Source organism: Gobius niger (genome assembly GCF_951799975.1).
Source record: "Gobius niger genome assembly, chromosome: 3".
Taxonomy (NCBI): Eukaryota; Metazoa; Chordata; class Actinopteri; order Gobiiformes; family Gobiidae; genus Gobius; species Gobius niger.
Window position 1 is genome coordinate 40,960,164 of NC_136854.1, and position 16,623 is coordinate 40,976,786.

The 16,623-nt window shown below is 42.7% G+C and overlaps 1 protein-coding gene across 1 annotated transcript; it reads right to left on the reverse strand.

Annotated features, from left to right (window-relative positions):
- Positions 1-456: 456 nt before the first annotated feature.
- LOC306961104 (sterile alpha motif domain-containing protein 9-like) lies at positions 457-13,915 on the reverse strand (the record flags this gene model as incomplete). The annotated part of the gene is made up of 8 exons (XM_079553720.1): positions 457-5,264; positions 5,346-5,382; positions 6,503-6,607; positions 7,214-7,318; positions 10,152-10,256; positions 11,470-11,574; positions 13,732-13,783; positions 13,888-13,915. The coding sequence occupies 8 exons, from the start codon at positions 13,913-13,915 to the stop codon at positions 462-464; spliced, it is 5,340 nt and encodes a 1,779-aa protein (XP_079409846.1). The 3' UTR covers positions 457-461.
- Positions 13,916-16,623: the final 2,708 nt, after the last annotated feature.

The following is a 16,623-nucleotide window of genomic DNA, read 5'->3' on the forward strand; positions in this document are numbered from 1 at the left end:
CATTAAGACTTCAAAGTTCATTCCCAAATACTACTGAGCTATAACAATAAGCAGCAGATTTTCTTTTTGTGGCAAGAACACATTTATTAGCAAGAGAAAGTGGAAAGATGACTTCATACTGTGACCAGACGTCTCGACAATCACAGTTCTGAAACTTTTACGTCAGTATCTCCAAAGCCATTGATTTGTCCCATTTTTCTCAGGCTCCATCAAAGATGAACGTTTGGTGTTTCTCATAGGCATTTAGTCCAATTTAGATCAGGTTTAGTCTGATTTGAACTTGATTTGGGCCCTGGTGATGGTATTGGAAGGGGAAAAAAGTACTTGGTGTGAAACATTTGAGAACCACTGCTTTAGACTCAAACAGTAACGGGAAAAGCAAAGAGAGACGGCCCTGAAGCTATTGTGTAAATCCATTATTCATTCAAGATGCCATCTGATGTGCCATATATTAGAGCCATTTAGTTTTCATATTTAACACCATAGGCCACGGGACCTTCCAAGGTGAAGCCAAGGTAAAAAGAAACCTCTTCACGGCTGTAGCCACTACGAATATCACCAAGATAAGCTGGACGGACCGTTATTTTGGTGTTGGCTCCATAAGTGACATAAATGTCCCCATTTTCAGATCTTCCTTTAACTCTTAACAGCTTCCCTTGGATGTTTGAATCACTCCAAGCTTGTCCAGTGTGCCAAAGGTTTCTAATTTGGTCACTAGATTGGGATTCCTGTAATGTTTGGTCAAGCTTTGCTTTGTTGATAATCCGTTTTAAACCACTTGATCTTCCCAGGAAGAAATAAGCTATGGCACTTCTTGATGGAAACATGGGGCTAAAACGTTTATGGAAGGATCGTTTGGCTGATGTGATGTAAGTGGTGATATTGCTGTACTCTGTGAAGTTTTTGAGAGACTGTTCCTTTGAAGGCCACATCAGCAGCATGCAGAGATAATACAGCTCGGACATATTTGAACGAGTGCCCTCCCTTTGCAGAGTGTCATTAAGGATTGTGACTAACTCTTCATATTTCTTCAACAGGCTGGAGTTTGGCTTGACACTGTGAAGAACAATGTTTGCAAGGATGTAGTTAACAGTGTCAGAAGTTGATGGAAATCTGCTTCTAGAATTTTCAAAGATGAATTTCCATTTGGCTAAAATGTTTTCAATGTCCTTCGGGTCTTTGTGGCTCAAACTCTGCAGAAGTCCAGCAAAAGAATCGGCTTGCATCATCTCCAAGTCTTCGCGATGATCCACTATTACCTGCTGCAGACTTAGTTTGGGGTTTTTTGCTCTTTCAGACAGTTTTTCCTCCTCTGAACAACTAAATAGTATGATGTATTTCTTGAAAAGTTCAGACACTTTTCGTTTGTTTCTTTCCTCAACTGTTTCCTTTTTGAGAGGCACATGTCTCGGCCTCAAGTAAGTGAAGTAATCCTCAAAGAAGGAGAAGTTTTCCTTTAGTCTTGGTTTTAATGAAATTAAGAACCTTTCATGATTTTTAAGGACATGGACAATTGCATTCATTCTTGGGTCATTGTGATGACCCAAACTGCTAAGAGGATGTTGACCTCTCAGAAACTGTAGCATTTTGTCTCTACTATGTCTGCCTGTAGCTGTGAAAACAGGAAGTTCAGTGATCAAGTCAAGAGCCATCATTGTAACCTCAGTTTCTGCAAGATAGCCAGACAGATTATAAGACGTATGTCCTCTTTTAAAGTGTAGATCAAGTGGATCATGTTCATCTTTCTTGGCCAGTTCTTGTGACTCCTTGAAAGCAGACACAGCTTTAGAGGCTAAATTTAAACATTCATCAAGTGATTCTGGAGACTGTTCCTTGGAATCTTCAATAATCTTTTTGAGGTGGCTTTTGTACACCTGCCCCACAGTGTCTGCGATGTAGGAGTTGGATCTTTTGCTCTGAGCGTCTAGGGCCCATTTGAGCGCAGAGTCAAAGTCTTTCTCATTCAGGCACATGTGCCGTGCCAGCGCTTGAGGCAATGTTGCACTTCGATCAAATCTTTTTACTGCCCTTTCAAGGACTTCTGTGACCTTATCAACACCTTCTTCTTTTTGTATGTCCTCAATCAAAGGGGAAAACAGTGTGTTCTTGTCGTCTCCCTGCTCTCGCCGACTTCGTGTGACCAACATACTTTGGATAAACTGTATCAGGAAGTCCTTTCCCATGCATGTCTTATAGAGATTCTCACAGTACAACAAATCAGCGGTTACATCGGACAGCTTTAGCTTATGCTCTTTATAGACTTTCAGGCAGTTTTCAGCAATCATCTGATGTAAGAGCCGCACTGCTTGGTAAGTGCCATGTTCCTCAACGGTAAAAGTGATCAAAAGAGTTGAATATGGATTCATTTTATCTTCCAGTGTTTCTGTTTTCCGCAGTGGGCTTCTTATTTCCATCAGCTCTTCGCATAAAGAGAGTGACATGTAGGAGTCATGAACATATGCGTTCAACAAAGCCAGGCCACCCAAGAGTCGGCCCTGTTTGGAACCAACATCAAGATCTTTGAGAATGTTGTTCACCAAATCACTGATGTAATCTTTGCTGAAATTATTTTTCATGATCATGAACGCATAAAAAGTGTCCAGCTTGTCATGGCTTTTTTTGAGTTCTTCATATTTCTCATAAAACAAATCCTTCTCTTTCAGTGAGAGCTTTGCGCTGATGATGACATTTGGATTGTCACTGTTTCTTGAGGCTTCGTTTGGAAATGGAGTTCTCTCACACTTTAATATAACAACCATGTTGGGCTGGTTTCTGTCCGTGGTAGCACTAATGATACATTGCCTTAGATCCTCCACATCGTACCAGTTGTCTGTCAAGAGCAGCACTGGTGTGAACCCTGATTGATCTTGTTTACCGTATATGAGCAGCTTCCTGACTTGCAATGCAATGTCTTTGTTTGTCGCCATTTGGTTTTTAACAACTGCACATCTGAATTTGTTTTTTAAGCTCCAGAGAATGTGCATTGCTAAAGTCGTTCCCCCACAGCCGGGGTGGTGGAAGAGTGACACGATCACACATGGAGGCATGTGACTCTGAACTGGACAGATGATTTTATGAAGCTCAGTGTATCTGTCTCGTTTGATGAAAGGCAGGCTGCCCGGCTGCTCCGACAAGTAAAAGTTCCACCAGGACACTTGTCCTCCTCTGTAAAAATCCTCCTCTGTTTTCTTTTTAAAGTCTTCAAAAGATGTCTTTGTTTCAATTTCTGTATTTTCACATTCGTTTTCACACAGTATTTCCAAATCTGGCATCATCTCTTCGTCTTTCTTTTCCAGTTGAACTGAGCTAGAACCAGTGGAGGGTAAGAATCTTCTGGAGGCTCTTGTCTGTGGCTCTTTGAGTGTTTTAATGGTGCTGGAGATCTCCTGGAAACTCAAAGAGTGGATGCATTTATTAGTGATATTTTCTTTACAGCGGATATCCACCAAATTCTTCCAGTGACTGAAGACTGTGGCGTCTTTGCAAAGACAAAGCATATTGTCCATCCCCTCCAGTGAGCGATACAAAGCACAGAATGTTTCCAAAATAGGACTTGAGATGTCCGTTACCGCAGAGTGAAGGATTATTATGACCAATAATCCGTGCCTGGGAAGCAAGTCTGGACTGCAAAGAAAAGACACCATGTTGGTGATGTCACCGGATCGTTTCTTCAGCCACTCACCGGGAGTGAGCGGTTTCTCTAAGTCACCGTCTTCACCGGCCTGCCCATTGCAGAAAATCCAGCTGGTTTGTTTGAACAGGTTAAGTTTTGCAATAACTGAAGTGCTGTCTTGAGTCGAGTACATGTGTGGGAAATGCAGATTTGCAACACGGTCTTTTCTGTAAAAGTGGCATGTTCCATCTTTAGCCGACTCTGGGTCAAAATCTAAAACTGCAAACAAGTTTAGCTCTTTCAGAAAGTCCATGTGCTCCAGTTGAGTTGAAACACATTTGTCAGTCACAACAAAGACTTGGATGGAGTTTGAAAGTGCATCTCGTCCCCGAGTGATCAGCTGTTTGAGTCTTTGACCCTGGTTTTCACAGGAAGGAGGAGGTTCATGTCTCTGTTCTGCTGCTCTGCGAGCAGATGCCCAATGCTTTACTTTCTCATCAATGTCTTTTATCTTATCTTGAAGAACACGTGGATTTGAATCTGACAAAATGTTGACTTTTCTGGACCCGTCTCGCACAAAAAGGCATTCACTTTTGGACTGGTGTTTCTCTGTGGACGGAATATTAAATATTGTATAGAAAACACTGTCCAGAGTCTCTGAATACAAAGGAATCACATCCACTTCAATCACACATTTGTCTGAAGCTGTTCCATCTTCACGTTGGACCTGGATGAACACAGGAGGCCGGATGCAGGTCCTGGCAGAGGTTATGTGTTTCTGATCAAAGTATTTACTCACATTTAATTCAAATGCCTCACTGTAAAGACTCCTAGAGCTGATTTTGAGGCCGATGATCTGACCGTGTTCTTCACTTGGTTTATCCTTCACTCCAAAATGAATCGTCCCGTTGGTTCGTGAATTCATGCAGCTCGCCGCGAAACAGAACATTTCATTAGTGAACTCAAACAGAGCCTCTTTCTGACTGACCTCCTCTGAATCTGGCAGAAGCTGATACTCATGAACAGGCTCTAGAAGATTACTTGGACCCACTATAGCTGGGAGGAAGTGGTGCTCTGAGTAAAATACTGGGACATTGCTTTTGTCAAATGGACGCATCGCACTCAAGGTTTTTTTCATATGTGTTGCTGTCGGGATGTGTTCAATAACCTGGCCATATGTGTGTTCACTAAACTGGTCAGAGGTGTGTTCACTGAACTGGTCAGAGGTGTGTTCACTAAGCTGCTCATCAGTGGGTTTCTCAAGCAGACGTTTAATTTTGTCTCTTGCCTCTTGCAGAATTACCACTGCTGAACTTTCACTGTGAAATCCTGAATCTGTTGACACAGTTTGTGTTTCCAGATGATGCTCTGCTGTTCTTTGTGACTCTGGTTCATGAGGCCGTGCACTCGGCTCAGAGCGGCTGTTGAACCTCTTCACCTCACGTAGGATTTGTAAAGCTGGCGCTAGAGGAACCTTTAACTCCACAAGGTCCTGTTTCTCAAAGGACACTAAGCAAGCTCCTGAGGTCTCAGATTCATATAGATTCTGTGAAACACTTAGTGGAATTCGAAGCTTTGCTGTCAGCCACTGTTTAACATGTTCTGTCGTCCAGTCTTCCATTGAGGGAGGAAGAGCAGCGTCCTCTCCTATCTGTGAATGCATGGGACACAAAAAATACATTCAATAGAACAAACAAATGAACAGTGTGATTGGTTCTTCAAGGTTACATACCTTTCTTGGAGCTGGAGGTTTTGCAGATTTCACATTCCTGTTAATGAAAATGTTTGATTACAAGATGAACCTGAACTGCAGATCAGACCATCTGTTTAGGCTAAGGCAAAGCTCAACCAGAATTATTGTGAGAGATGACACAAGTTGGGCAATATTTTTCATTTCCTTCCCATAGTTTCTTGTTGTGTTGTGCACAACACTGCATGTTCTTTAGCCAGAAAATGTTTTTAACTCATTATTAGATATATTGATATGAAACATCTCATTTGCAAGAGAAGATCAAGCTTTCTTGATCTTGAATGAAGTAAAGAGGACCGTTGACTTTTTTACTCAGAGACAGACCCTTTATGGAAGTCTCTTGGTATCAGATACTCAAACCCCAGTATCAGTAGCGGAAGCAAAAAAGATTTTGCTTCTGCTTCCAGTGCTGAAGTTGAACAATGCATGTGTTTGGAAGCTATGAAAACATGCTTTCAATGTTTGGGGCTCCCACAAATTAATAATGTCCATAAACAATGGCTGCGGCCACAACGTGATCTCCACTCATCTCAGCACTCTATGTTCTAGTTACTTCACCCCCACAGTCTACCTTTCTTTGGAGCACATGTTCCTTTGGGCTTTTCGGGTTCTGCGATGTCCCGGATATACGCCGTAATCCAGCGTCTATGGCTGGTCTATTCGTCTGAGGTTATCAGACTGTACCATTCATGCATCCGACTCGCTAATTCCACTCGAGGAGTGCAGGAGTTAGACTGATCTGCCTGGGCCTTCTTTCCCTATCTCACCATTCCACTTTGATTCTTTGATTCTTCCATCAGCCTTACAAAACTCTGCTTTAGTGCATTTCGCTACTTTTGCATCTATCTCATCTTTGCGCGACCCTCCGTTCCTCACCAAAGCTGGGAAGATGGCATCAAGACTCGTAAGTTTTTCCACAAGACTCTACGCCCGTCTGGTATGTCCTACGCACTGATCCGTCCACTCTTTTGGCATCGGGGCGGCTTCCGCCTTGTGAATAAAATCTTAAATGCACTTTGTTGTGGCGTGGTCCTTGCTAGTGAATTCAAGCACGGTGGTTCATTTTGATTGATTGATTGATTGATTGATTGATTGATTGATTGATTGATTGATTGATTGATTGATTGATTGATGCTCACCGATCGGCTGCAAATATCGGTGGGTTCTCTTTAGAGCGGTCACTCCTGAGGGACTCACAGTCGAGCCTTGATTCAGAATCGTCTGGTTTGAGGTCAACATCGGTTCTTTATGAGAAAAAACAGAAACAGAGAAAAAGACACAAAAAATATCAATTAATTAAGGCAAACCTTGATTTTAAACCAATGTTTTTGTCGTTGATATATACAGGCAAGGCACAGAGCTCCCGTGCCTTTTCCTTACATAGTTTTAATCCAAATTCTGAGTAACTGTATTCCGGTACATTGACTTTTTTACACAGAGAAAAACCCTTTATGGAAGTCTCTTGGTATCAGTTAATATCGGCAGATACTCAAACCCCAGTATCGGTGGCGGAAGCAAACAAGACGGATTGGTACATCTTCAGGATTCACAGCCTGTGTCAGCAAATAGTTCAAAATCTGAACTACTTTTTTCCCCCAGTGCTTAAGTTGAACTATGCAAGTGTTTGGAGGCTATGAAAACATGATTTCAACGTTTGGGGTTCCCATGAATTAATAATATCCATAAACAAAGGCTGCGGTCTCATCTCCTGGTTCTTTAAACACGATGACTCATTTTGATTGATTTATTGCTTGATTGATTGATTGATTGATTGATTGATTGATTGATTGATTGATTGATTGATTGATTGATTGATTGATTGATTGATTGATTGATTGATTGATGCTCACCGATCGGCTGCAAATATGGGTGGGTTCTCTTTAGAGCGGTCACTCCTGAGGGACTCACAGTCGAGCCTTGATTCAGAATCGTCTGGTTTGAGGTGAACATCGGTTCTTTATGAGAAAAAACAGAAACAGAGAAAAAGACACAAAAATTAAGACAAACCTTGAATTTGAACCATTGTTTTTGTCGTTGATATTTTATGCACAGCCCTCCCTTCTGCAAGTTGTACGTACGTACCTAACGTACCTCGCCTGTCAGACACTCATTTTCATTACATAGTCCATCCATCCATCCATCCATTTTCTTCCGCTTTATCCGGGGCCGGGTCGCGGGGGCAGCAGTCTCAGCAGAGATGCCCAAACTTCCCGATCCACACACACCTCCTCCAGCTGTTCTGGGGGGACCCCGAGGCGACACCAGGCCAGCTCGGAGACATAGTCCCACCACCGTGTCCTGGGCCTTCCACGAGGCCTTGTCCCACTAGGACATGCCTGGAACACCTCCCGCGGGAGGCGACCAGGAGGCATCTGGAACAGATGCCCTAGCCAATTCTACTCCGAGCTCCTCCCGGGTAACTGAGCTCCTCACCCGATCTCGAAGGGTGCGCCCAGCCACCCTGCGAAGGAAACTCATTTCGGCCGCTTGTATTCGCGATCTTGTCCTTTCGGTCATTACCCAAATCTCATGACCATAGGTGAGGGCGGGAACGTAGATCGATCGGTAAATCGAGAGCTTTGCCCCGACTCAGCTCCCTCTTCACCACGACAGACCGATACAGCGACCGCATCACTGCTGACGCCGCACCGATCCGTCTGTCCATCTCACGCTCCATCCGTCCCTCACTCGTGAACAAGACCCCGAGATACTTGAACTCCTCCACTTGAGGTAAGGACTCCCCACCGACCTGAAGAGGGGAAGCCACCTTTTTCCGGTGGAGAACCATGGCCTCGGATTTGGAGGTGCTGATCCTCATCCCGGCCGCTACACACTCGGCTGCAAACCGCCCCAGAGCAGCTGAAGGTCCTGGTTCGTTGGAGCCAAGAGAACAACATCGTCCGCAAACACCAGAGATGAGATCCTGAGGCTCCCAAACCGGACACCCTCCGGCCCCTGGCTGCGCCTAGAAATTCTGTCCATAAAAGTAATGAACAGAACCGGTGACAAAGGGCAGCCCTGGCGGAGACCAACACGCACCGGGAACAGGTCTGACTTACTGCAGGCAATGCGAACCAAGCTCCTGCTGCTCATACAGGGAACGAACAGCCCTTAGCAGAGGGCCCCGGACCCCATACTCCCGGAGCACCCCCCACAGGGCACCACGAGGGCCCCGGACCCCATACTCCCGGAGCACCCCCCACAGGGCACCACGAGGGCCCCGGACCCCATACTCCCAGAGCACCCCCCACAGGGCACCACGAGGGACGCGGTCGAACGCTTTCTCCAGGTCCACAAAACACATGTGGACTGGTTGGGCGAACTCCCACGAACCCTCAAGCACCCGATGAAGGGTATAGAGCTGGTCCAATGTGCCACGACCAGGACGAAAACCGCATTGTTCCTCCTGGATCCGAGGTTCAACTATCGGCCGGATCCTCCTCTCCAGCACCCTGGAGTAGACCTTACCGGGGAGGCTGAGGAGGGTGATTCCTCTGTAATTGGAACACACCCTCCGGTCCCCCTTCTTAAAGAGAGGGACCACCACCCCGGTCTGCCAATCCAGGGGCACTGTCCCCGACCGCCACGCGATGTTGCATTACATAGTTTTAATCCAAATTCTGAGTAACTGTATTCTGGTACATTTACTTTTTTACACAGAGAAAAACCCCTTATGGAAGTCTCTTGGTATCAATTAATATCGGCAGATACTCCAACCCCAGTATCGGTGGCGGAAGCAAACAAGATGGATTGGTACATCTTCAGGCTTCACAGCCTGTGTCAGCAAGTAGTTCAAAATCTGAATGTATTGCATTTAACAAAGTACATTTCTTTTCTTTTTTCCCCCCAGTGCTTAAAGGGACTATACAGAGTTTATAAATGTTAAAATAATGTATTTTCCTCCCCCTACATGTTCCAGCCATGTCCTAACGTGTATAATGAGCCCAGACCTGTTCACCACAACTGCCTCTAAAATCCTGCACCGTCACTCAAAAAGGTGTTAATTCGGGTCCGAAGTGCCGTCATGCACGAGCTTAATATAGAAGCTTCAGTTACACGTATGACCTGAGGTGCCAGTAGTGAGTATAAAATGGCCAACTTGCATCTAGCCTCTTAAAGTTGAACTATGCAAGTGTTTGGAGGCTATGAAAACATGCTTTCAAAGCAGTGTTAATTTCGTCGACGAAAATATTTAGTCTTAATTTTAGTCAAGTGATATTTTTGACGACTAAAATTGGACTAAAACTAAATTAAAAGTTTCTCATGAGACTAAAACTGTGACTAAAATGTCCAGATATTTTAGTCGACTAAAATCAGACTAAATAAAAATGAAAGGGAGAGACTAAAATCATCCAAACTTCTATTGAGCGTCTGAAAGAGCCTCAGATCATTTAAATTCTCTGCCAAAGGATCAGCTCTGAGCTTTGTTCATGTGGAGCAGCTCCATTAAGTCAAGGACCTTGATTAAATATGATTATAATGAATATTATAAAAGCAAAGACGACTAAATTAGTCTTAAATTTAGTCGACTAAAATGACACGCAATTTAGTCGACTAAAACTAGACTAAAATTGAAAAGTTTTTTTTGACTAAATCTCGACTAAAATTAAATTACATTTTAGTCAAAAGACTAAGACTAAAAATAAAATAAAATATGTTGTCAAAATTAACACTGTTTCAAAGTTTGGGGCTATGCATAAACAAAGGCTGCGTCACATCTCCTGGTTCTTGACCATTTTGATTGATTGATTGATTGATTGATTGATCGATCGATTGATTGATGCTCACCGATCGGCTGCAAATATGGGTGGGTTCTCTTTAGAGCGGTCACTCCTGAGGGACTCACAGTCGAGCCTTGATTCAGAATCGTCTGGTTTGACGTGAACATCGGTTCTTTATGTGAAAAAAGAGAAACAGAGAAAAAGACACAAAAATTAAGACAAACCTTGATTTTAAACCATTGTTTTTGTCGTTGATATTTTATGCACAGCCCTCCCTTCTGCAAGTTGTACGTACGTACCTAACGTACCTCGCCTGTCAGACGCTCATCAGCTCATGCAAGAGGCCGGAGCCCAGTGGGTCTCAGGACACCTCCGGCAGCAGCTTGATTTGTTTTTTTGTGTGTGTACAGAATACATGTACCGCCCTGACATAGTTTTAATACACATTCTGAGTAACTGTATTCCGGTACATTGACTTTTTTACACAGAGAAAAACCCTTTATGGAAGTCTCTTGGTATCAGTTAATATCGGCAGATACTCAAACCCCAGTATCGGTGGCGGAAGCAAACAAGACGGATTGGTACATCTTCAGGCTTCACAGCCTGTGTCAGCAAGTAGTTCAAAATCTGAATGTATTGCATTTCACTAAGTACATTTATTTTCTTTGCTTAAGTTGAACTATGCAAGTGTTTGGAGGCTATGAAAACATGCTTTCAACGTTTGGGGCTCCCATGAATTAATAATATCCATAAACAAAGGCTGCGTCACATCTCCTGGTTCTTTAAAGGGGGGGTATTATGCAAAATCGACTTTTTCAAGCTTTACATCATGTTATTATGTCATTCCCTCATTAAAAACATGCCTGAAGTGTTGCCTTGGCACATTCACGTATTTTTGAGTAATCTGTAAAAACTCTGATGGCGGCCATTTTAGGGACAGGTTTGCCTGAGTCCTCCTAGGAACGCCCCCACCTCCTGGAGACGCCGCCGAGCTTTCGTCACCAGCCGAGTAACCAACCACTGCTCCTCAGCAGAACCCCCTCCCCACTGATGCCACAGACAGCGTGTGGAGGGGGCGTGTCGGAAAGAGTCAGAGGTTCTTAAAGAGACAGAGGCCTATTTCAAGACATTCACTACGGCCATTTTGAGAGAGACATTTTATACAAGGCAGTTATTCTAATTTACTGCATTTACAGACCAACAGAAGGTTTGGTCATCATTGTAGTGTGATATAGACTGGTGCTATGTGACTGAAAAAAGCATAATACCCCCTCTTTAAACACGATGATTCATTTTGATTGATTGATTGATTGATTGATTGATTGATTGATTGATTGATCGATCGATCGATCGATCGATCGATCGATCGATTGATTGATGCTCACCGATCAGCTGCAAATATGGGTGGGTTCTCTTTAGAGCGGTCACTCCTGAGGGACTCACAGTCGAGCCTTGATTCAGAATCGTCTGGTTTGAGGTGAACATCGGTTCTTTATGAGAAAAAACAGAAACAGAGAAAAACCTTGATTTAAAACAATGTTTTTGTTGTAGATATTTCATGCACAGAGCTCCCATACGCTCCCGTGCCTCGCCTGTCAGACGCTCATCAGCTCATGCAAGAGGCCGGAGCCCAGTGGGTCGCAGGCCTTTGTGTGTGTACAGAATACATGTACTGCCATTACGTAGTTTTAATACAAATTTTGAGAGAAAAAAATATTTTTGATAGAAATAGAGATATTATTAATATTATAGGCTATATGCACAGTTTCCCCACGTGACGTCTTCCTGGACAGTCCGCCAGACGCTGGACTTCCTGTCAGCGATCGTTTACATTCACAATTAGCAGGTCCCACACAAATATAGAGAAGTTCAGGATCTGGTTATGGAAACGAGTTACTGATGGAGTCACAGAAACGTGTTACAAACATCTTGTTCACTCAAAGGAAACGCCAGCTGTCGTAAGGGGCGGAGCTTTTATCTTAGAGCTAAAGGCTAGTGTTGAAAAATTATCATATAACACGTAAAGAAGTAAATATTATTTAAACTACAACCAGGACGATTCTTTTTTGCGCAGGCTTGTTCAAAACTTTGCGCTAGTTTTATTTTTTATTTTGTGTTAGCCGCGTTAGCCTCAAGACAAAAACATCCACCGTTATGAACACGGAGTTTCCTCCAGTGAAGTCGTTACGTCTCATGTAATATTTTTTAACCTGCTCCGTCGCATCTTAACTTTTACTCGATGTCCTTTACCAAATCTTAAGCTATCGCTTAATTTCTGTAGGACCTGCTCATTTTTAATGGGAAGAGGGAGCGGAAATCACGTGGGGTCACTGTGCATATAGCCCATTACTATTATTGAATGAGGCGGAATTCTTCCGCAGTCAATTATTGGTTTTCATGTTCTTTATTATTATTCCTCTTCCATCTTTTTCCCGATTTTCTCCAGCTTTCAGCACCTTCATGCTTTGTGCAATTTATGCAAGTTATGCATCAAAATTTTCCGCATGTTGAGGAGAAGGGTGCTATTACTTTTGGGACTTCTGCAACTTACGGCTTTTCCGCAATCGGCCAAAATGTCGGAGATTTTTCCCATTGACTTATAATGGGGCTGCCGCAAATCCATGCTTTTCTGCACTTTCTTCTGCATTTTCTGCAATTTCTGCACTTTGTGCATGTTCAGCTTCTGCAACTTGTGGGTTTTGAGAAAAAAATGGCCTTCTGCAGTTTTACAGTTTTTTTTTATACGGGAGTTTGAAATTTTTGCATTAGTGTGTATGTGCGAATCCAGCCAATGGGGAAACTCCAGGCCTTTCAGCCATTTGTGCAGCTTCTGCCAATCAAGCACTTTCAACAGTTTGACCAGTTTATGGAATATAACCAGTTAATGCATTTTCAAGCGTTTATGCAACTTAAGAGTTTATGCCATTTAGGATTTATGAATTTTAAAGAGTTTATGCAATTTACATAATTTATGCAAATTAACCCATTCATGCATTTTACCACTTTATGCAGTTTATACAGTTAATGCAACATGACATTTGATGCATTTTACCAGTTTATGCAAATTTGATTATGCAAATTAAGCAATTTATGCAATTTGAAGAGTTTATGCAATTTCTGCATTCGCTTCCCGCATTTCCGCAGTCAATCGCAATGGCGCAGCCATTTCTAGTTATTATTATTATTGTTGTTATGATTGTTGCTGTTATTATCATTATTGTAACAAATCATTTATGAGATTTTATTCTTTCTGTTAAAAGTTACTAAATGGTCCATACTTTGTAACTGATGTAAACATGGCCCAAAGGCTTTGATCACACACTTTAAACTAGCCACGGCTGCCCTGGGGCTTACTGGCAGAATGAGTCACTTGCACATGACATTCAGAAAGACAATGCCATTGAAGTGTCTTGCCCAAGGACACAATAACAGCATGCACGAGCAAGACCTGGAGTCCAACAACCGGCCTTTGAATTATAGTAGCGAAACAATTTGCCACTGATCTGCTGCTGCCCTGTTCAAACATCACCTTTTCTTTTTTTATATTGATGTTTAGATTTTCACATATTATCGACTGATATTTGACATTTGCAAACGATGACCATTGCTCGGTGCTTGATCGTTTTTTGATGATCAGAGGGACTTACTGTTCAGATTTGTTTCTACGAGACACATCTGGTCTCTCTGGACTCGCAGAAGCTGCAGGCCTCGGTCGCACATCTTTTTTCTTCCTGTAAAATCACACAGTGTTGTGTTTGTGCAATATACTGCATATACCATCACAAAATAATTCATCATCTTACTTCCTGCTTTTCTTTCCACCGGACACATCTGGTCTCTTCGGACACTTTTTTACATCTGAATCCATCTGCTCAAAATGGACAAACACACATTTGACGACACACTGTTGTATTGTTGAACTGTAGTGTTTCAATCAACCAGGAGTTTCCTGTATTATTCCTGTAAGTGCAGACCTGTGTTATGGACTGAAGCACATGACAGGTCAAAGACATTGTTCTTTTGTTTCACTAAACCTCTTTTTGAAGCATCACATGTCGTGGCCTCTGTTTTTGCTTCTTTTGTTTAAATGTTACAGCTTACCACATCCCAATGAAACGCAGGATGTATTTCACATCACCTCACGAGGTCTGTGATTTTCTTGCAGAGGTTTGAACTGGTGCCATTTGTAGTAAACAAATGTGGGCGCTTTGCATGAGAGTTTGAGAATTCTCGCTCAAAAATGCTGTGAGTTACAGGTGCTGAAGCAAAAAGTGTTACAACTCTACCCGGTCTCCATGATTATGTACATGAGCCTGTGAAATAAACTAATAAACTAAACTAGTATTTTAGAATTGCTAAGAATATTGCTGTGGTGATGCGAATGATGATTACAATATTGGAATATTTAAAGGAATAGGCCACCGTTTTTACATACTGAGATATGTTCTTACCTTAGCTTTGACGAGTTCTTTAGGACCTGTCTGATCTTCACCCGTGCCTTCAGTCACGTAAACACAGCGCAGACGGCGTTAGCATTTAGCCTCTCCCTCTCTCCTCTATAGCTCCAAAACAGGTCAAGATAGAAGCTACCGAGCTCTTCCACGTTTTCCCTATTTAAATATGGTTACGTGAAGTGTTCCACTACAAAGTATAATTACACAACATTAAACAATGTGGATTTTCTAAGCGGTTAAAGGGGGAACTATATTGTAAGGCGTAATAATACCAGGAGTAGTTCGAAATCCGCGCAGTAATCTTCACTTTACTGTGCGGATGCCAAACTACTCCTGGTATTATTACGCCTTACATTATAGTCCCCCCTTTAACCGCTTAGAAAATCCACATTGTTTAATGTTGTGTAATTATACTTTGTAGTGGAACACTTCACGTAACCATATTTAAAGCAGTACTAAGTAACTCTTCCCCCTAAAGGCCATAAGCGCAACTGCAGGTGTAGTAGCAAGTTACGATTTTTTAATTTATTAATTGTCTTGGAGAGTAAATACTACGCTGACAGGAAAGGCGAAGGGAGAGAGGGTTACTGTGCATCCAATTATACAATAGAAATATTTTTTTTCACTCAAACTTGGCTGTAAATACTGTTTAAAGTGACGTTAGCCCGCAGTTAGCTTTGCCCGTTAGCCTGTTAGCTTCTTCTTCGTGATTACATTAGTGTGTATTGCTTGCTCCGCACCGGGGGCAGTCAAGTTGCAAACATGGTTTTCTGGCCAGAGACACCAGGGGGAGATGAAAGACCCTCCAACCATCCCATAAACACTTGTATTACCCCCACAGGGACTACGGAAAGGATTTATTAAGGTAAACAAGTTACTTAGTACTGCTTTAAATAGGGAAAACGTGGAAGAGCTTGGTAGCTTCTGTCTTGACCTGTTTTGGAGCTATAGTGGAGAGAGGGAGAGGCTAAATGCTAACACTGTCTGCGCTGTGTTTACGTGACTGAAGGCACGGGGGAAGATCAGACAGGTCCTAAAGAACTCATCAAAGCTCAGGTAAGAACATATCTCAATATGTAAAAACGGTGGCCTATTCCTTTAAAAAGTGGATAGAAAAGGGAAAACTAACCTCATATCCTTAAATCTGCAGAGCACAGTGTTTCATCATCTTGAAGCTCAGTTATGGCTGAGACACCAGGCTGTAAAGGAAGGGAGTGTTAGAACAGAGAGACCCGGACCTTGACTGTCTTGACAGTGCTCAGCTCCTTCCTTTTAGGTGAGAGTGGGTGCTGCTGTACATAAGACCTGCATACCTCCGCTTAACCACATCCTCTTCAGCAACGGCAGTCGACAGGTCATGAATCATACAATCTGCTCAATATTAGATGCTTTGTGATTTATTTTTTCAGAGGAATCCAAACTATGAAAGTGACATTTTCAAACAATACTGAGGTAACAAAGTGTACAGATGGTTTACTTTATGCTGCTGCGAGATGCTTTAGTGCAGGGGTGTCCAAACCTTTTTACTGAGGGCCACATGCAGAAAAATATACAAACAACAGAGCCGCACTCAGTAGAGGTCAGATGAGTAACTTCACCTCTGTTGTATTAAAGTTAGCAAATTCAATAAAATTCAATTCAATTCATCTTTTTTATTTGAGCATCTGAGTTCCACTAAGTTCTTCATAGGAACAGAGTTCAGCACAGTAATCAAGCCAAAGAAAGATACATGCGTAGGTGAATAGCCAAATAGAAAAATAAATAACGTGGATATGATGCTCAAAAGGAGTAGGCAGAAGCTTCAGCTTGTTAGCGCCTTCCCCCTTTTGTACTTAAGAAATAGATACATTCATTTACTATGCATAAAAATGTTAACTATGCTTTTTAATTGAATATCCATCCATCCATTTTCTTCCACTTTTCCGTCTCCGGGTCATGGGGGCGGCTGTTGGAGTTGCCCAAATCACACTGCACCAGCCCCTTATGGCTCCTCCTGCAGGTGGTGGGTCCACAGAAGGACGGCCTTGGTCTCTCATAAGGGGCTTCTGAACCTCTCTGTGTCTGACCCGTCACCTATAGGACCTG